At 38.1% G+C, this 22,693-nt stretch overlaps 1 protein-coding gene across 1 annotated transcript; it reads right to left on the bottom strand.

Annotated features, from left to right (window-relative positions):
• Positions 1-56: 56 nt before the first annotated feature.
• LOC120536459 (sodium- and chloride-dependent GABA transporter 2-like) lies at positions 57-21,441 on the bottom strand. Its single transcript, XM_039764817.1, has 11 exons — positions 19,783-21,441; positions 19,424-19,556; positions 19,148-19,282; positions 17,265-17,368; positions 16,886-17,010; positions 16,106-16,218; positions 10,833-10,970; positions 2,810-2,912; positions 1,098-1,198; positions 330-500; positions 57-232 (listed from the first exon to the last, which is right to left on the bottom strand). Exons 1-11 carry the CDS (start codon positions 19,890-19,892, stop codon positions 125-127), a joined length of 1,341 nt encoding a protein of 446 aa, XP_039620751.1. The 5' UTR covers positions 19,893-21,441; the 3' UTR covers positions 57-124.
• Positions 21,442-22,693: the final 1,252 nt, after the last annotated feature.

Genomic DNA, 22,693 nt, shown 5'->3' with positions numbered 1-22,693 from the left:
ACCCTCTGTCGATGACTCAATTAAGTTTTCAACACAAAATGAGCACTTCAAATAAATAATTTTAAAAAGAGGATTTTTATTGAATACTTTTTCCAAGATATCCTTATAGTTTGATTTTTGTGGTTTACAGGTCAGTCTGTTCCTCCATGCTGCCGTTGAAGTTCTGGTTCAGAGAATACTGTGTTTCTCCAGCCTCACGCTTTTGCCTGGACTTGCTAAGCTGGCTGCAGCGCTGATGAAGAAACCATAAAACAAAAGAATTACAATGGTGTCTTTAGTATTTTATGGTCACCACACAATACAAAGATACCCTTGTCATATTTATTTACCTCATTCAGATTTCCTTTTCCTACAATCAATCTGAATACCATAGAAAGGGGCACCAGCATGATGGAGGACAAAGATAAGAGCCATCCGAGGACATTGCACCAAGATGGATACACATATGTGTTGTTATATTTCAAAGGAGTGTAATCCACCAGGGAAAAAATGAAAGTGCCCTAGGAAGGAAAGACAGGCAGATAAATTATATACTAGCTGTACAATAAAGCTTTCTATTTCTAAATCATACCTGGCATAATCCAGTCATCCTCTCCAAGGATTTTGATTTTAATATACCGTAATTGGATGGAGGTTTGGGCTTGGGTGCACTGCACATTCTGACAGTTATATTAAGAGTGACCATTGGTAAACTGACCAAAGGGGACTCAGCAGATTAAGTGCAATCCAAAAAACGAATCAGTTTCTGGCTGTGACAAGAAAAAGGGAAGCCAGAATAGTGACATCCATCCTGGAAGTGGTGGGCAGGTTACCTGTGCAGTTTAGGTGAGATCAGCCTGTAAAATATGCTTACAGATGTACTCTAACTCATCTAATGCTAGGTGAAGGGTATGAATTGTGTAATATATAGAATAAATCCAGATGGACTAGACCTCGGCAATGGAAACTGGCTTCATTGGCTTTGTCTTTTTAGGGTTATTGGCAGGACTGGAGCCGAAGCTAGTACTAGACATTGTTGGATTTACCTGAAGTAGAAGATGAAATGACAAGTAATGACAGGTTATATTCTTGCGCATTTAATGAGGTTGTGAACTTACAATGCAAATAACTGGCGTCAAGAAGGTCCAACAGTATTTAATAATGAGCCAGGGTCGATATCCAATCATGTCTTCAATGTTGTCATAAAGATGGTCAGCACCTAAAAAAAAAGGGGTGTGAATTAGAAAGCATTTACACAATTTGAAAAAAAAATTCTTAAGACTGTGGAATTGCATAAGCAAACATCTGCCTTGCATTTGACATGCAATTTACTTTGGTATGTAGGGCAACGGTCTTGTGGAGTACCTGAACCCGATATAAAATCAAAAAGGCTAAAAATTACAGACAGCCTAATTGTTAACAGAATGTAACTGCTCACGGTTAACAAAAGCACCTTCATTCTTGCTAGATGTCCTCATTGCAATAAGAGTACAGCACATTGCATTAATTACATTAGGATAACTGGACACTGCTAGAAATTGACTTTTTATGTCGGCAAAAACATGTTATATTTTATGCATGTGCTGCCACATCATACAAAAACTGCATGCACTGCCTCGCTGGTTGGTTAATGTCTTCCAACACAACATGTTTAACTGAATAAAACTCGGCTGAAATATTTCTGACCTGTCAGCCAGTCTCCTCAGAAGTGACAACTAGTAGGCTATGTAAACTGGCAAATAATCAAAAAGCTGTATACACAGAATTGGCCCTCTTAAGAGGGAACTAAAATACAGTTTGAACTTAAAATGTATGACTTTTGAGGTGCTATTATACATGTCAGTCATAATTTAGTTGGTTTGTGTGCATTTCTGTACTTGGTAAAGGGTGTCATCATTTCCTAATTTCTACTAAATGTTGTGTATGCACGAGTCAGAGTTGTCTTAAATATACACATTTCCAATTCAAACTTTCTTTTATAAATCCCAATGTTTGCATGGGAAGTTACAGTACATACACACATTTTAAGCCTCATTTTGTGCATACACAACCTTCATAAATGAGGCCCCAGATTTTTTATGGTCAAGAAGAATCACAGAAGATTTCATCAGGGATGAATAGAGTTTTAGATTATAAAGACCTTTTTTCTTTTGTAATTTAAATAACAGCAGCATGTTTCATTCTCTTATAATATCATCAAAATCTCTTTTACTGCAAATTAAACCTGTTGACATCTGATGGTGGCAGCGAGTTTTAGTTAGGAAACAAATGGAAGACGGGTCTTATTTCCTTATTTGCCTATTCAAGACTGTATGCTGTCTACTGCTGTCCCTGGACCATATCATTTGCTTCCTTCCAAAACACATTTGATATTTACTCTGTAGCCTTTCAGCACACCATATTTAATAAAGGGATATCTCTCCCTCCTTATGCTGCTTCAAAAGACAATGCATGTCTTTAGTGTCATGCCAGATTCTCTTTCTAAATGGGAGTTTTGTTTTTGCCATGTACCTGTCAGATGCCCCATTTTATAACTTTGCAGTCCACCCATGTACTAGACCACCCTTTATATTACATGTTTAACCAGTTCTCTGAGCACTTTGACTTTTGTAAACAGTGGATTAATAAACATGATTTGTTCATTTTTAGCTCCATTACATAATCACTTTGTTCATTGTGTGTTAGAAAACGTCCATAATGGTAAAGTAGGCAGGATCCTGCTTGTTCTTTGTTGCCACATAATGGCATGCCAGATAGATGCAGGACATTCAAAAGTATTGTATTTTACCTTCATAACATTTTAAATGAAGAATTAATTGTGTCTTCTCACCATACACCCAGCCAATGCAAATAGATTCAACAATTGCAATGAACAGGAGGCATGTCCCACTGCAAGCATAGTGCTCGACAAGATGGAAGATATATACACCACCCTGTAGATGAAAAGACACAAGATACTGTTGGGGTTCAGGGTATTCAACTATATGCTCAATATCAATATCAATAAAAGACATACTTTATCTTGGCAGCCATCAAGAAATTAATCTTAAATGAAGGAGCTGAAAAAGGTGCAATTATTTTGGAAATGCTTTTCTTATCACACTGACTCTGAACCTTACATTCATTGCAATGTTCAGCATTGTCACAGCTATGACATGCTCACTGGGAAGTTGGAGCTTCAGACACTATGGTGCAGCCTTGGTCATATACAGGGTGGTCCAGATCTAATTATGCAGATCCAGATCGTCTGGATGACTTTGATTTATGCGGGAACAATTCCAGTTCGGTACGAAGATGATTCTTCATGTCATCAGTTCGCATACGTCTCGATGGTCCGGGCTTTTTTGGGTGATTTTCTGTGTAATAAACTTAATAAGTTATAGTGTAATGAAAATTGCATAATTAGATCTGGACCACCCTATAGTTTCATCCAAGACTAAACTTTGCACAGATCCTATTGAAGATGTCTCCTCTTTTTTTTTTTTTTATTTACTGATCTGAAATTAGTAATGAGCTCTTAATGACTAGACAAGAAAACACATGCAGAATGGCAGTGAAGGCATGCTATTCTTGTATTAAAAATAATTTAAATGTAATACCATAAGCAGGCGCACAGGCAGAAATACTACATTAAGTATACAACCTGTATGCTTGTTGCTGTAGCAGTTTTAAGGTAGTCTTCATTATCTGTCCAGGTGACATATTTCCTACTGTCATCCCAACTGACTGGAAAATGGGACTTGTTGTCAATATCTTGAAAGGGAAGTGTGATCACCTGGATTAGGGTTAGGATTAGGGTTCATGAGGTCGCTGGACAGGGGTGTGTGGCGATTCCGATATCTTTGCAAAATTATGAAGGTCCAAGTCTTTAGAGTCCTGGTACTTCTTGTTTTGCTATATGGTTGTGAGACATGGGAGCTATCCAGTGACCTGAGATGAAGACTGGACTCCTTTAGTACTGTGTCTCTTTGGAGTGTCTTTGGGTACCACTGGTTTGACTTTGTGTTGATTGAGCAGTTGCCCATGGAGTCCCAAATGAGGCATCTTACCTACATTGTGAGGGAGCATCAGTTACGGTACAAATAATAATAATACATTTTATTTATTTGTAGGCACCTTTCTAAAAGTCAAGGACACTAAACAATAAACAAAACACAGATTATAAACAAAAGTAAAATACAAAAGTTAAAATCAGACAGCGCAATTGTAATCAAAGGGAAAAAGCAGTCTTAAACAAATGAGTTTTAAGTTTAGATTTGAAAAGTGAAAATGATTCAATATCTCTAAGCTCAGGTGGTAGTGAGTTCCAAAGCTGGGGAGCAAAGCAACTGAATGCTCTGCTCCCCATAGTGGTAAGACGGACGAAGGGGACAGTCAAGTGGATGTTGAAAGAGGATCTAAGGGTACAGGAGGGAATGGCAACATGAAGGGGGTCAGACAGATATGGAGGGGCATGGTTTTGGATAGCCTTAAAAGTTAGTAGGAGAAGTTTGAATTGAATTCGAAACTGAACTGGAAGCCAATAAAGCTGCTGCAAAACGGGAGTGATATGGTGAATAGAGGGGGTTCTAGTAATGATGTGGGCAGCTGAATTCTGGACCAGTTGAAGCTTATAAAGAGATTTGCGAGAAAGACCAAAGAAAACGGAATTGCAATAATCCAGACAAGAAGTGACAAGGCTATGAACAAGGACAGCAGTGGTGTGGGGAGTGAGGGAGAGGCGAGTATGATTAATGTTACGCAAGTGGAAATATGCAGACTGGGAGATGATATTGATGTGGGACTGAAAGGATAAAGTACTGTCAAGGATGACACCCAGAATCTTAAGCTGTGGGGAAGGGGAGACAGAGGAATTATCAATAACAAATGAAAAATGATCAATTTTGGATAATGTTGATTTTATACCAATGAGGAGAACTTCAGTTTTGTCACTATTTAATTTAAGAAAATTTGAAGAAAATCAGGATTTGACTTATGCTATGCAATCATTAAGTGAGCAGGGTGGAAAGGAAACAGTAGGTTTTCTAGTGAGATAGAGCTGGGTGTCATCAGCATAACAGTGGAAGATAGTGTTATATTTATGAAAGATATTACCAAGGGGAAGGAGGTAAATAATGAAAAGGACAGTAACAGTGGTGGGTTGGGATGTGAAAGTTTTAAGCTGAACAAACTGAGTGCGGCCTGAGAGGTAGGATCTGAGCCAATCTAGTGGAGTGTGAGTAATGCCAATCGAAGATAATCTATTGAGAAGAGTAGTGTGACAAATAGTGTCAAAGGCTGCACTCAAATCAAGGAGGATGAGAATAGTAATTAAACCAGAATCATCTGCCATAAGGAGGTCATTAGTAATTTTTATAAGTGCCGTTTCTGTACTGTGGAGGGGGCAAAAACCAGACTGGAACTGTTCATACAGATTATTTTGAGATAAATGAGAATAATGGCCATATGGTGCGATTCCCTGAGGGTGATCTGGCTGGACCAGGCCAAAGGCATGCCCACATAACACCTAGCAGATAGATGGTCATCTTCAGAGGGTGGGACTGGACCATGTGTCTGCCTGGGGGGTTGCCAACTAGGATCCCGAGCTGTTTCATCGTGTGGTTGGTGTGACAACGTGCTGTACCAGTGCATGCTCCCCAACCTGACCTGACCCAAACTTAGAGTCTCTCCTGAGGCATTCTTACAGCAGCTTAGATCATTCTAGTATGATTACTCTGCGTTGGTTATTGCCTGGTTTATATCACCTATCTGCCTCCTTGTTTTCTTATTCCCATTAATTTAAACAAAATATGTCATTAATGAAAAAAATAAGCATTTTGTTGACTAAAAGTAAAATAAAAATAACAAAATGTCTGAAAACTAAAACTAAATGAAAATGAGAAAGTAAAATTGACAACAAAACAATTTGTTGTATTTGGAATTTTGATTTTCATCACACTAATCCTTGTGCATAATGCATATGCAATTGTAAAGCTGCCGGTATGTCTATTAAATATAGATTTGTATGTATTTGAAAGTACACTTCACTGATGGCATATAAATCTATGGATTTCATTAATCATTTCATCCATCAGTTAGCTTTTTGTTATAGATCTGAGAGTGAATAACAAAGCCTTATCACTTGTCAATGACTTATTCTGTGGAATTCATTGGCTAATACTGACTGGAATTCACAGATAGCCTGTTGTCAGTGTGGCACCAGCAGGGGGGCGTGGCATCCACCCTACCCGACACAGACAGATGCAGGAGGCCCAAGTTCTTTTCCTTGTGGTAAACGCCTTCCCCGTCCCCACAAGTCAAACACCGTCCAGCACAATCACAATACTATATTTTCCTTCTTCTTCTTTTCCTTTACTCTGCTCCATTCCTCCAGGCATGCTTCCTCGTCGACCTCTCGATTCTGGCTCTCGTAGTAGCAGTTGCCAGCCCTTTTTATAAGGGTGTTGTGGAAGAACTGCCCATGAGGGCTCAGCAGCTGCTGCAGCACCCGCCTGCGGTGCCCACGGATCACAACAGGGCTGCATCAAACTCCAACTCCCATGGAGCCCTGCGGCAGTCCTAGGCACCACTGTAACCTGGGGGGGAGGGGGGCTGCCATCTAGCACTCCGGGGAAGGTAATGCTCTAGCCACACTTGCTTTCCAGGTCCTCCCAGTGTGGAGGCATCCGCCACAATGCCCTTCCCTCAGCTGAGCCATGTGGGTCGAAGTGGCCCTTTCCTTGAGGGCTGTCTTTCTCCAGGATGGGGAGGTGTTGCCCAAACGCCATCTCCTGGTGTCCACTGCTGTTTTAAATGGACAGCACCTCCAGACGTGGCCCTGATTCTGGCATTCATAATGGCATTGCCCCACCCCCGCCCCACTCCTATGCCTTGTGGACATGAAAGCAGGACGGGAAACCCTGTTTCGCCTCACACCCAGCCAAGGTCGGCATTTCTCCCCACCCCTGCAGAGAGAAGCCCTTCACTGCCTGAAAGCTCATAGGCTCACGCTGCACTCTGTTTAGAGACTTCCTGTTACTTTGGGGCGCAACGACAGTCCATGCCATCTGCCCCTTTCGACTTGAGTGAGACTGCCGCCTGCATTTGGGGTGGGGCACTCTGGCAGCCGGCACTTACAAGCTGGCACCTCACATGCGCCTCTGCCGTTTCTGCCCCCACCATGCGATCAGTCATCACAGCTACGTCCAGTGTAGGGGTTGTGGCTACTTTGCGACCGGAACTGACTGATACTGGTACCGTTTTGCACTGCACTCCTCTTTCATATGTGGTACAGGTGTCACCTACCTGTACCGCCACATCATTCTGGCTGGAGAATTCAGCAACGCGCCGCCTCAACTACTCCTGCATTGCTGTGAGGGGCGTGTCGATCTTCTCCAGCCTCTATTGTCTGCTGGAGCAGACCCAAGACCTGTAAAAGAGACTGAACGGCCACATCAGCAAATGGCTGGCAACTGTCCCTAAACTTCAATGATAAATGTGCTTAAATTAAAACATGTGCTACTTTGGAAAATACAGCTAGATAGTATGAAAATTAGAGCTATGGATGATTTGTCAAGATTGAATAGCCATCCCTACACTTCAAATTCAGTCAGTGTTTAGACGGGAAAATATATATTTATAAGTCAAAGAAGGTAGGAATTTCAGCAATTTAAACACATATATTACTTGTTTGTTGACAATACTTTTGTAGCGGCAGATTAAGCAGATTTGTAGTGTTCAGTCGATGCTATCAACCGAGCCAATACACACGTCAGACTTACATGGTCAGTTTTAATCATGTTATTAGAACTGATTAAGCTGAGGCCATTCCGTCTGATCTGTGCAGCACTGTCTAGGTCAGGTTAGATCTAAACCGGACAGTAAACAAATAGCCATTTAATAGTGGATGTCGTTGTAGCATTGTTTGGATTTAAAACTGATAGCGATCTCTGCTCTTATCCTATTAATTTTTACTTAATGCTGTGTGTTATTATAACATATACATTTATGTCCCAAAATGTAATTGTGGAAAAATTGCGTTATTTATTCACCACATTCTTCTTCTTTGCCCTGCTTGTTTCTTACTCTAAATAAGAACTTTGACTTTCAAATATTTATTAATGTTTAATATCAGTCAGTATCCTGTGTTAAGAATGTCATCTTTGCTTTTATTTCTATTGTTTTCCTTTGGCTATTTGTTAAAAACGTTCAGCATTAGAAAGGTGCTATGTAAATTAAACAACAACAAACCAATAGTAATGATAATCATAATAATTTATTATTATTACTACACAGTGCCATGTGCTGAGGTTTGATTGCTAGCCTGGTCAGTGACTCTATGGAGTTTGCTTGATCTCCCCATGAGTAGTGGACTGAGTAACTTTAAATATTTTTTTAATAGCCTGGTATTAGAAGTGGTCATTATGCACTCTCAATTACCAAAATATCGTTATTCCTACATCTTTTGTAAAATTTCATTGTTCCAGTTTAAACAGGGAATGCCCCACATTTGCTTATTATGTTGCTTATTAAGTGAAAGATCTGAGATGTTGCTATAACAAATGTTCAGTATTTAATGTAAATAGTACGCTTGTAGAAATGCTGTACTTACACAAAACTTTCTATTTCAGCTATTATTATTAACACATTTTAAGTAGTAACTTCAACAGCATTTAAAAAAATTAAGCAAAGTAAGGATTCCCTGAAAAAAATACACTTTCAAAGTTTGGAAATGGCTAGATGACATATAGTCCGCATCAGGAGATATCTCCCTATTATATAAAAAATACTTGGGACGAGACGAGACCTGTTCAGAGAGATGAGACGTGAGTTTTTTAGAAAGACACTTTCACGTCCCGTCAGACTAGACTTTCTGCCAAGAGATTTAACCATGCCCAAGGCTGGAAAAAGACAAAGAGTAGTTGACAAAGTAGAAAGTCATAAAGAATTCAAAAATGTTGGCGCATTGCACATGCAGAGCAGGTTAGAGATAATGGAAGTAGGAAAATTTAAAAGTCTAAAAAAAATTATAGTAACGATCACATTAGCGCAAACAAACAGAAAATATTACTCGGTGAAATAACAGAACAGTGAAAAGAGATCTAATAGTGTTTGATGATGTCTGGGAGAGAAGAGAGACAAGGCAGTGAGACAAAAGGACAGCTGCTGTACAGGCTGTTAAACGTTCGAAACGCCGCACAAGATGCAGATCACGCGGCATGGCAGCAGCAGCAAGCCAGCAAAAAAATTGTATTTTAATTATTAAGGCTGTTTTCCTCTAAGATGAAACTAGGAAAACTGCTAGGGTGTCTGATAGACCAACAATAAGATGCAATATATTGACCTGGAGTGTGGAGCAAGATGCAGGAAAGGGAAAAAAACCCTTATATGATTTCTTATATGATTTCGTAAAGCTCAATCTGTTTGCAAGTGTTTCCCTATCTTCCATTACTTACTTCTCTTGCTTGGGATGTGATTTTCTTTATTTATTCATCTAAAAATCCCAATCATTAACATATCTCCCAATTTAAATGTGTACATCATTGGTATATGATCCATTTTAAACCATTTTGCTTTGGGATAATCCCCTATGTGTTCTTTTTTCTTCCAGGTCCCCAGGTACCTTTTCATGTATATGTTTGGGAATGTCTCATTGTTTCTGCCTTTAGGCAAGCTGTGTCCCAGTTTCTTTCATCCACCCTCTCCTGGACCTTTCTGCACTCTCTCAGTCCTCTTTCCAAGAGCAGCACTTCTCTTTGAGCATAACTTCCACAAACTTAGCCTTGGCCTCTAGATGAAAAGTCCCGCAATATCTGTCCCTGTATTTTTAGAAATCTGCTTTTTTAACATTGTTAGTTGACTTATTTCCTGCAAGAGTAAAAGGTGCTGCCAGCTTGACTACAGGGGAAGTCAAAATTATGTTAACATTTGAATGGTGGAAATAATTTATTCACAAAACATACTTCATACTGTATGTGCAAGATGATTTACAGGAATGTCTCAACCTGTTCGCCATCATGTTCAACACTTGTACCATATGTGGCACATAAATTGTCCACAATAATTGTATCTAAGTATATACATAGTAGTACCATTAATGTTAACATAATTTTGACTCACCCTGTATTTGAGATTGGCAGTCCTGTGTGCAGCTCATTCAAATCTCATGGATAGGAGCTGTGACATGTTGTCAGTGTAGGATTATTTTGTTAATAACACTTTATTATGTTTTTAAATGTTCAGTGTTAATATGCACTACTCTGTATCATCATCCATCCATCATCCAACCAGCTATATCCTAACTATAGGGCCATGGGGGTCTGCTGGAGCGAATCCCAGCCAACACAGAGCACAAGGCAGGAAACAAACCCCAGGCAGGGTGCCAGCCCACCGCATGGCTTGCACACACACACCCACACACAAGGGACAATTTAGAATCACCAATGCACCTAACCTGCATGTCTTTGGACTGTGGGAGGAAACAGGAGCACCTGGAGGAAACCCATGCAGACACGGGGAGAACGTGCAAACTCCACACAGGGAGGACCCGGGAAGCGAACACGGGTACCCTAACTGCGAGGCAGCAGCACTACCCACTGCGCCACAATGCCGCCCCTGTATCATCATATTATTTTTAATTAAAATTTTACAAAAAAAGTTTTCCTTCAGAGCGTGATGTACACCATCATTGTGGTATTTTCCATTGTTAAACATAATGCGATATTGAGGTTATTCATATTGCTAAATTATCAAGAACATTAACCACAATTTCTTGTTCTAATTAATCTTAATAAGGTATCAAGGTTCCCCATGATGCTTCTTATCATTTTTGGCATAACACTTTTAAATACAAATGTGTATTTTCTGTTTCTTACCTCTGTAACCATCAGAAGTCCAATCATGAAGGAGAGGATGCAGGTGATAACCAGAACCATCTGCTTCATTCTTTTCTTTTTTAGTAGTATGGGAAACATGTCCATAGTGATTGTCATAAAGGTTTCCAAGCTGACAAACTGAAGAAGGAAGGATAAACAAATTATTGTGAGTTTGATTTATCTTTGTGGTGCTCTGCACAGTGTGCCTATAAATAATACATATGTAATACAATGACATTAATGAATATATGCAGTACATCCATACACATTCCTTCTCCAGCTCTCTTAATACAATGCAGGGTTGTAAATTGACCATAGTCTAACCCAGCAGCATCGGGTATAGGTAGGGCACAGTGTGTCTTTCCATTACATAAAACATTCACACACGCACACATAGGGCCATCCTGAGGAGCCTTGCAGAGTGTGTTTGTGTGTAAGTGACCAAGAGAGGGAAAATGAGAGAAAGAGAATGAACTTAGAGAGCACAATTTATGACACCCTCTCCTCTACTTAACTCCATTGGCCTGGGTACATGGTGACTTGCGATATCAGAAAGGACTTTGGATTGTATCATCTGGTGGAGAATGGAAAGTAAGTGCAGATGGTGTTGCCTCTGATTTCAAGTGAGTTGTGTAAAGAAGAAATGGTGGCATGAATAAACATGAAGCATATGCAACAGAGAAAAGATCATTGGAACTACATGGAAGGAGTTGTGGAAAATCAGTCACGTTGGGAAGTGAGGAGAGACATTGTGTTTCACAACACTACCTGCAGCAGTGATGGTGAAATGTCAGGTGAATGATGCAATGAAAAATTAAACAAAATGAAGTTTAAGCAACATGTCATCAGTAGCATAACTATAGGCAATGCGGGTGGCGCAGTTGCACCTAGGCCCATTGGGCTTGGGGGCCTATGGTGACTTCATTGATTTTGTTTACCAAACCTTTATTATTGCCATGCTTGGCTGCTTGATATCACAATGAAAAGGTTAATAGAGAGTCTAACGCTAAAGTAGGTGCAGCCTTTCAGCATTCAATGTTGTTTGCCTGGGTGTTGCATTTCATTTAATTGTCATTATTAGAATGCAATCAAGAAAGGGAAATATGACAAAAAAGTTATGTATTTAAAGTTATGGCAAAATTACAAATAATTAAAAAAATTTTTTTTTGTTGTTGCCACAATTTCATGAAGCTGATTTATAAATATTGATCCTTTATGTAACCTAAGGTATCTCATTGATGGTGGTGATTTTTTTTTTTTATATTTTTTTATTAATTTTATTACAATCCATACAAAGCAATCAAGTTTTACAAAAAAAATTGAGTTAAGAACAGATCGATCCCCACCCTGAGAGAGAGAGCAAGCAAATGGCATAAAATTTAAGGCTTGTAAACATATCTAAATTAATAAATTCTCTGTGCTTTATAAACTTATTTTAAAATATTACTGATTAGATCCTGCCATGTTTTGAAAAAAGTCTGTACAGATCCTCTAACTGAGTATTTGATTTTTTCCAATTTCAAAGAATATAACACATCAGTTTCCCACTGACTTAAAGAGGAGAGTTTGGGTTCTTCCAGTTTATCAGAATAAGTCTGCGTGCCAACAGTGTAGTGAATGCAATCACAATTTGTTTGTTCTTCTCCACTTTAAGCCCCTCTGGAAGAACCCCAAACACAGCTGTTAATGGGTTTAGGAGGGATTGTGAGTCCAAGGCTGTCTGAGAGGTAATTAAAAAATTTTGTCCAGAATAATGTTAATTTGGTGCAGGCCCAGAACATGTGACCCAGTGAGGCTGGGGCTTGGTTGCAACGTTCGCAGGTTGGATCATGCCCTGGAAACATTTTGGAGAGTTTTAGTCGAGACAGATGTGCTCGATATATAATTTTGAGTTGTATAATTGTATGCTTTGCACATATGGAGCTCGAGTGAATTCTCTGCATTGCTACTTTCCACTCCTTTTCTGATATATTAATTGAGAGATCTTTTTCCCATTGTCCTCTTGGATCTTTGAAAGGAAGGGATTGTAAAATGATTTTATATATTGTAGAGATGGAGTCTAATCCTTGAAATTGAGCAATATTTTTCCAGTGGATGAGGGTGCAAGATGAGGAAAATCTGGAAGGTTCTGTTTAACAAAGTTCCTGATTTGAAGATAGTGAAAGAAATGTGTAGCTGGAATGTTAAATTTGGAATGTAATTGTTCATAGGATGCAAAGACGTTGTCTATATAAAGATCTCTAAGCAAGTTAATTCCAAATTTTTCCAGATATTAAAAACTGCATATGTTTGTGAAGGTTGAAAGAGGTGGTTCTCTTGCAGAGGTGCCACAGATAGCAGCTTCTCCGTCTTAAAATGCTTTCTACATTGGTTCCAGATTTTAAGTGAGTGGAGCACGATAACGTGTGTTTATTGGAGCACAGAGCAGGGAATACAAAGAAGTACTGCAGGATTTTACTTCTATTGCGGTCCAAGCCTGTGTATGTTCTTCTATTTGTGTCCAGGTTCTTATCGCCTGTATATTTGCTGCCCAGTAATAAAACTGGAAGTTAGGTAGAGCCATGCCGCCTTCTGCCTTTTGTCTTTGTAGGGTCGCTCTTTTGATGCGTGGATGTTTTGAATTCCAAATAAATGAGGTTATTGTTGAATCTAATTGCTTAAAGAATGATTTATTAATGTATATTGGGATGTTTTGAAATAAAAAGGAGCTTAGGAAGAATATTCATCTTAACAGTGTTAATTCTTCCAGCTAGAATAAGATGGAGAGTTGACCATCTATGCAAATCTTGTTTAATTTTTTCCATGCAGACGCGAAATTTTGTTGATAAAGAGCTTTATGTTTACTTGTGATGTTTACCCCTAGGTATTTAAACTGTTCTGCAATGATAAAAGGTAGGGTGTCTAATCTAATATTATATGCTTGAGAATTCACTGGAAAGAGTACACTTTTATTCAGATTAATTCTGAGACCAGAGATCTTTTGAAATTCTGTGAGTGCTGCTAAGACTGCAGGCACAGAATTTTCTGGGTCCGATATATACAGTACCATGTCATCTGCATATAATGAGATTTTCTGTTCCAGTCCTTCTCTGCTAATCCCCTTTATCTGATCAGTATTTCGACAATGTATTGCCAGTGGTTCAATGACAATTGCAAACAGCAGCGGTGACAAGGGCATCCTTGTCTAGTGCCACGCTCTAGTTTAAAGTAGTCTGAGCAAATGTTATTGATGCAAACTGAAGCTTCTGGGTTAGTATACAGTAATTTAATCCATGCACAAATGTTCGGGCCAAACCCAAACTTCTCCAAATAGTAAAAGGTATTTCCATTCAATCATGTCAATGCTTTTTCTGCATCCAATGATAATAATATTTCTGGGGTGTTTGATTTAGTTGGTGAGTATATTACATTAAACAGGCGTCGAAGATTTGAAGATAAGTGTCGGCCCCTAATAAATCCAGTTTGGTCTTGTGATATTACGAGGGAGCACTTTCTCCATCCTTCTAGCTATGATTTTAGAGAGTATTTTAACGTCGTTATTCAGAAGTGAAATTGGTCTGTATGATGCACATTGTAATAAGTCCTTATTTTGTTTTGGAAAGACAGTGATTAGTGCTTGGCGAAAGGTTTGTGGAAGAGATTGGTTATCTCTGGCTTCTGTAAATGTTGCTAATAGGAGGGAAGCTAGCTGAGCGGAGAATTTCTTGTAAAACTCTGCAGGGTAGCCATCAGGGCCTGCTGCTTTTCCACCTTGGAGTGACTTTATAGCATCTAGTAATTCTGATAATGCCAGAGGTTTATCAAGTTCCTCCACACTAAAAGCGTCAATTTGTGGTATCTGTAATGTATCCAGAAATGCATTAGATTGTATATTGTCTTCTTTAAACTCAGTAGTATATAGGGATTTATAGTAGTCTCTGAAAGTGTGCATTATATTTTTGTGTTCCAATGATTTTATCTCCGTTCGTGTTAGTGATTACCGAGATTGCGTTGCGCACTTCTTGCTTGTGAATTTGTTGAGCTAAAAGCTTATTAGCTTTCTCTCCATGTTCATAGTAATGATGTCTGGATTTGTAAATTATTTGTTCAGTTTCTTTAGTTGTCAAGAGGTTTAATTCTGAATGTAGAGCCTGCCTCCTCCTATGTAGAGTCTCGCTTGGTAGTCTGGCATGTTCTTCATCTATTTTAGTAATTTCGCTTTTATCTCTGCTACTTTCTTCGCTTCGGATTTATTTCTGTGGGAAAGATATGAGATAATCTGTCCTCTTAAGAAGGCCTTAAGAGTTTCCCAGAGTATTCCTGCAGAGATCTCGGGGGATGTATTTGTCTCTAGAAAGAATTTGATTTGTTTGGATATAAATTCCGTACAATTCTCGTCAGCTAATAGAAGCGGGTTGAGGCGCCATCTGCAGGGTGAGTGTATGGGGCTTAGTAATTTCAGCTCCAAGATCATATGTGCATGGTCCGAAATAACAATAGCATCGTATTTACAAGATTTAATCTTAGGCAAGAAGTTATTGTCTATAAAGTAGTAATCAATCCTTGAGTAGCAATGATATACTGGTGAGTAGAAAGAATATGTTCTTGAATTTGGGTTTAAAAACCTCCAGGGGATGGTGGTAATTTTTTAATTGTATTTAATTTAATTGCACATGAGGGGGTTGTAATTTATTTTATTGCACTACGACCCATTAAATTTTAATTAAGCCACATATTGCCAAATAACACAACTCACCAAAAGGCAGTATTAATAAATATCTCAACATCAATATAAAACATTCAACAACAGAGCAGGAGCACAAATGTATATTTAAAACTTTTTCATTTTAGTTTGGTGGGTAACGTTCTACATCTTACTGTACATAAGTAATTGACTTGATTCATAATAATGCTGAGGACTACTCCAGAACAGCAACATGTAGAAGTCTGAGCACCCATTAAATTACATCACAAAAAACAACCAACTCTTCCAAGTTGCATGGTGGAACAGAAAAGTTAAGACTTCACCTGCACACACATATGCAAATCAATGGTGAGAACATCTGGAAACAGGTTTGATATACAGTAAACATTTTAGAAATGTGCTATTTTAACAATAGCCATTAATGCAATGACACCACTGGTCACCAGCTAACTTAACCTGCACATCTTGAGGAATTTTACAAAACCTTGTAAAATTTGCATTCTGTACATATTCAACTGAGAAGCATCAATTTTATGATAAAGGTTTTTTTTTGTTTTATCTATTATAATTATTAAAAAGATTATCTCACCTCAGTGTCCAGTCCAAGTAATATTACCATGAGAAACAAACAGAATGCCCAGAACTGAGGAAGAGGCATCATGGAAATGGCGTTAGGGTACACGATAAAGATGAGACCGGGACCTGCAAACAGTGTGCAGATGAAATCTCTTTAGCTAAAGCTTAGTAAGTTATTACAAAGAGCACCATACTCTACAACAGCAAGTGGAAAGGCGAAAGGGCATGTTACATGGTTTAAGCCTATAAATCACACACATTTATCATTTTACATGCTGGAAACTTTTCCAATCAGTTGTTGTTGTCATTGTGGGAAGAGGTATGAAATAACCAAGTGCCTTCAATAACTAGGCACTGCCACACAATAAGCATGGGATGTTAGAATTGTGTGCCTTAAGTTCACCCTAGGAGCCATATCAAATCAGTTTGTTTTTACATTACTCTTCAATTCTTGGTCATTTATTTTATTTCTGTGTTGTACTCCCTACACTGATCAAAACTATTACAAAAAACTCCACAAAACAAAGGTCCACACCTTTTCAGTTATTAGCAGAAACCATATTGCTATATTAACTTTGATATTAACTTTTTTTAATTTATAGTTTCCATACTCACACCTAGCAATCCGTCAATTTACCAAATTTGCTTTATTTAAATAAAGGGTCATTATCTTTGCATTGAGTACAGATTCTTGCTGTAATTGAATCAAATGCATGTTTAACCTGTTTTTTTTTAAAGGTACTTTGTACATGATTTGTTCTCTTACTGTAGGCTTTACATAAAAGGAGCTCACCAGACTCAGCCACGTCTTTGATGGGCACTCCTTGTTCATATGCCATGAAACCCAGTGTGGAGAAAACAACAAACCCGGCCAAGAAGCTTGTGCCACTGTTCATTAGACACAGATAAATGCAATCCCTAAAACAGAGAAAAGGAAATGGTTGTATATCAGATTATTTAGTGAATCTCCTTGATCATCAAGCTTTAGATGCTGTGCAGTACTTCAGTAATTTTACAGTTAGGCAAGGTTTTGCTGTGCTAATTGTTCTGTGTCCTGCTTGTTATTTTGAAAATGAATGTCTTCTCTTAGCTCTGCACAGTGGTTAGAGCTCACTTCATTTGTAGTGCCAATCAAAACTGCCAACTGCCAGAGATGAGTCTGAAGGTCTTACTTGTAGCAGTCATTGTTGTACTTGTTGTAGCTGCTGAGTGCTGTTAGGCCGCCAAAACAGACAGAATAAGAGAAGAAAATCTGTGTTCCAGCTTCCATCCATACCTGTATGATATAAAATGATACTCTAATGAAGATTTATAAAAGTAGGATCCATCGATTTAATAATTTGTTGACCTGCTTACCCAATTCATGATTGTGGGGAGTCATGCTTATTGTGACATAATTGAGCACAAGGTGAAAACCAGTCCATTATAGACTGTATTGGGGAATATTACTTTTAAAAGTAACTTAGCTTCATTATTAATCACTTACAAAAAATGGTTGTTAAATATATTACTGAGTCACTGATTATAAAATGTAATATGTTGCAAAAAGTGTGTTACTTCTGCATTACTTTCTTCTTTTTTTGTAAACCTGATCATTTCACTGGCCAGTATTTGTTATATTCTGTGGAAAGATCAGCCCAGCTATAGACAGAGACGCAGTATTTACTTTTCTACACACAGCACAGTGCACAAATCACTCCCAGTTAGTTTCAGTCCCGCCTTTCTTTCTTTCTCCTCCACTCTCCTAATTCTTCTGCTGCCTTCTTTCCTCCACACACAAGCTCTGTACTCTTCCACCCGACTCCTGCTGATCTGATGGAGTGTGGTGGCCCCTTTTATACTGCTCCGGATGTGCTCCAGGTACTCTGTGATGATCTTCTGGCGGCATTTCCTGGTGTGGTGGAAGTGCTGCAATCCAGGGCTCCACAATCCTCCCGGCACCCCCTGGTGGTGGCCACAGACCCCAACAATGTTGAGCTTCCAAGCTCTGATCCCTTGGCCCCCATGCAGAGCAGGGCAGCTGCCCTTTTGTGGTCCAGGGGAGGTTTAAGTCCATATATGAATCTTTATGAAACTGACCAAAACACAGACAAATTTGTTCATTTTCTTGTGTTTTATAAACATGTTTAGTTCTTTGTGTGCTGTGAAGTAAATGACATCCATCTAATTTTTTAATCCCTGATGTAAACCCTGAATATTCATAATATGATCAATGGCCACTGTGCCACCAGATCACATTGTTTCCACATATCAGTAGAAAATAGCTGGATTAAAGCTCAAATGATACTTTATTAATAGTGTGATGTATGCAGTCCAGTAGTAGGAACCTCTTTTCAGCTTGGCTGTGTAATTAAGCCCTGCAAAGGAGCCTTACACTACGTTGTGACGTGAAAATCATGAACTCCCTGAGTCCCTAGATTATGCTGATTAAATTTACCCTTCAGCACATGCAGAATTAAATGTACACTCATAACTTTTGTTCAGTTCTTTTCATTTGAGTGTACATGTGCCCATTGATACCAAATAAACATCACAATTCTGTGAAATAAAGCTGTAGTTTGTCTCATTAGTAATGTATTAAGACACTTTTTTCTCCTTAAAGTAATTTGACTACGTAATGCACATGACTTTCAGCCTATTACCCCCAGCACTTTTTAGAGGAAAGTAGATGCTTTGACAATATTGAATATGTTTATAGCATACAATACTTATGCTTTGATTCTTTAATTTGGATTTCACCTCAATGTCTTAGTGGTTGGTACACATGAATAATAAAAAATAAATTAATGTGCTAGCATTTTGAGGATATTTAAAAATGTAGAGTCTCCTGCATAATTCTGATAGTTTGTAATTAATTAGCATGTTTTTAGACCTTAAATATTTTAAACTGAAAGAATGGTCTACTATAAATGAACTATAAATTCACTGTTGCTGAAATTAATTTCAGTAATAAGACCTGCTTTTATTCATTATAATATACAATCGTTGACATATTTCTGTTATTGAGGTTGATCATTTTATTATACTGACTTTATCAATCAAGTACAACCCACACCTCTGGGTCTGCAAGTCGAGATGGCTCTGGATACAAGTAGAAGATGATCCCGTCTTTGGCTCCAGGCAGTGTCAGTCCTCTCACAAGGAGTATGAGCAACATGACATAAGGGAATGTTGCTGTAAAGTATACTACCTGTAAGAAAGGGAATTATAAAGATAAAGATGAGAAACCTGTTTAATGCAGCCTGCTAATGAGGGAAAGCTTAGATTTACTTGACTACTTTACAGTATTTCTTTCAGCTTAAAAGGTATCAGAAGAACTAAAATACCTCACCTTGCCTGTCGATTTGACTCCCTTCCAGATGCAAAAATAGCAGATGATCCAAGTAAGCAAGAGGCAGAGAGCCATCTCCCAGTGTAAACTGCCAAGTTCTTCAATTCCTCCTGATATGTTAAGGACTCGCCTTCTAAATGTTCAGAATGTTTCCCTTCAGGTCAGAGACTGCTTCTCACTCTCTACTATTTTAAGACTTTATTTACTAATTCACTAGTTTTAAAATAGTTATTTGACAGAATTAGAAATATTTAACATGTTATTTCTTTCTTTATATGTAAAGTGAAATGAATTCACTGACTTTTAGTTATAAATTAGTAAGTCCATGAGGTGTGCATTTTAACACAAGTGCTACTTACTCCCAGAATTCCATGGCAGGGGATGTTGAATTCTGTAACTCCACTGAACTGGTTGAAAAATTTTTGTCAAATTCCTTACAGTGAACTGTACAGAAAGAAAAGTAGTACATAAAGAGCAACAGCAACAGTTTGTTTTAGCATGGTCTAGAAGGTCATGGTTTTAGCATTTTCATGCAATAATATTTTAAGTCTTATACTCAGTATGTTTTTAGTGATAACTGTCATCTACCAGTTAGCATTGCATTTACTGATGATATCATCATACCACTAACTGTCTTTGTTGTTCTGCATTGTTTTATCACAAATGACCCTGTCTGCTCCCTTGCAGCACCAACTGTTTTATCATGGGATAGGTTTTGGGGACACCACTCCTTAAAATATAAATCCCCATTTATCAAATGCACAGAGTCTTCTCCTGTGGACCACAGCTATATATCACATCTGCATTGCTTCTCCTGTTCGTCTATCCTTACACTTATCAACCTTTAGGAATATTCAGTGACCTAGCTGAAAAAAGAACTCGGTTTCCCAGGCCTTGGTGATAAACTAGAGCAAAATTAATAAACAGGAAAACAGGTTCAATAAGTTAAAATTTTTAAATATTATAGTTAGTGCCTTTAGCAAAAGCAAATTAAACTGTATTTACCCAAACCATACAGCTTGATAGTTTTAAATGTTCAGTTCCTCAGGCAGTTCTTAATCTTGTAGTTAAATGTAGTTAAATGAAGTCTTGATTCTCTCTGGTCAGCTTTCCACCTGGCCAACTGATCATCTACATTTACACAGCTTTTATTCCTTATGTTCCTCTCCCCAAATGCAATCTTTTGTATTTGATCTGGGGTACATTAATCTAAATCCTTCTAGATTCCTCCACCAACCTTCTTCCTGGTGGAGGATGTCATGCATCTAACAGCAATACAGTATTACCTGTCCCCTAAAGGAGTTCATATACATACCCATATACTTCTAAAGTCAGTCAGAAGTATATAGCAAGGCATGCTTGTTTTACCACTCAGAGTCAGGGATAGTTCTTATCAGCAGTTCACTTTGTACTTCAAAGCATTTTACAGACAATTATTGAAAAATGATAGATGCTACAGGATTAACAGCAACTAAGTGAAAGAACAGTAACAGAGGAAATTTCAGAAGACAAAAATGGATTTTATGGAGTCCTTAACTCAGTTCATTTTTTTGAATTCCTGAGCATAACTTTTAAACTGCATTGCATACATTTAATGGTTAAATACAATGGATTGCTTATTAAATATTAACGTGTCAGTAGCATATGATATGCCCACCTTTATCCTTGACAATACCTCTTTCTTCCTCTTGCTTACTGATTGATAATTTAATTAAGTAGCCTATTTACAGTTTATTTTCTGATCATAAACACACATAAACTGGCACTTGAGACTCAATCACTGAGACCATTTATCCGTGTACCAAATCTTTTGACCAAGTCTGCAGATCTACAAGCATATTTTCAGCATAACACTCAGTATGGAATTTCAAAATGCAAATTTCATGAGACACTACACACAGTTCTCTACATCAGACACAATTACCAAAACTGAAATCTCCTTTATTTGGCACACTCATTGGCCAATTGTCTTCACCTAATTCTCAAGTCTGTAAACACTTGAGCCAATTTCTTCACTTAAATAGCAGAGCATATGCACTATAAATGGGCATAAGGTTAGTTCTCTAGGTTTAGACAAGAGTTGAGGCAAATATTCCTCAGAGGGCTAAAGAAAGAGGCCTAAGGATTAGAGGAGGTGGACAAAGACAAAGACATGGAAGAAGACAATGAAGATCCATTATGAATGAAATCTGAGCCACCCTGGTTGATCATGTGAGCTGCCCTGGTTTGAATATGAGGTAGGCAGGTGTCATCGACCATCCATGATTTTTTATACTGAATCTCTAACTGCACTCATCATTGTTATATCCCCTGAAGAATTTTTCTCATCATGGAGGTAGAAGGTGTGTGATCACCAGCACTACAGATGCATACCCTTTCTCTAGGAAATGGAGGAGGCCTGTGAGAATATAGATGAGGGGGCATGCCAGTGATTGATACTTCAATCCAGAGAATACTTCTCTGGCTGTCTTGGCAGAGAGAACTTTGCTTGTGATCTAGATGACATTCTGTAGCAAGACACAAAAAGGAGACAGGATGCGATCTAATTTTTCCTTACTTTTCTTTTTTCCCCTGTAAAAAACCTGTTTTCTATGTCTTCTTCTGTATTTGTTTTGCCTATAACCCTAATGTTAATGCCTAAGTATGGGTCAAAATATATTGTTTTTAGAAAAATAAATTTGTTTTTCCCTTCAGATTTGTGTTAAATGTTTGAATGCATTTGGAACCATGTACAGCAGACCGCCGCGGACAGTACGCTGAAAATGCAAAAGTTATTGCAGTGTTTTGCACCTATCAAATCAGTGTACTGTTGGTGGTTTGGTTTCAGTGGGTTATGTATTGGATGGTTTGATGCAAAAATGCCATTTTTAAAAGACTTAATACAGCCTTGTTTCCAATAAAGTTGGGATGCTGTGTAAAATGTTAATAAAAACAGAATTTGATTTGTAAATTATGTAAACACTATATTTAGTTGAAAATAGTACAAAGACAACACATCAGATGTCAAAATTGAGTAATGTTTATTGTTTTTTTTTGAAAAATATATTCTCATTTTGAATTTGATACCAGCAACATGTTTCAGAAACGTTGGGATGGGGCCTCTTTACCTCACTGCGGCATCTGCTCTACGTTTAAAAACACTTTGCAAATAATTGGATTTCTTCTTGTCCCTTGACTACAGTGATTCTTCTGGATTCTCTGAAGCATTTATATTATGTATCATAGATGATGAAATCCCTAAATTCTTTTTACATTGAAGAACATTATTCC

This window comes from Polypterus senegalus, chromosome 10, assembly GCF_016835505.1.
Source record: "Polypterus senegalus isolate Bchr_013 chromosome 10, ASM1683550v1, whole genome shotgun sequence".
NCBI lineage: Eukaryota > Metazoa > Chordata > Cladistia > Polypteriformes > Polypteridae > Polypterus > Polypterus senegalus.
The sequence above is the reverse complement of the archived record's forward strand: the minus strand, read 5'-3'. Positions and strand labels throughout refer to the sequence as shown.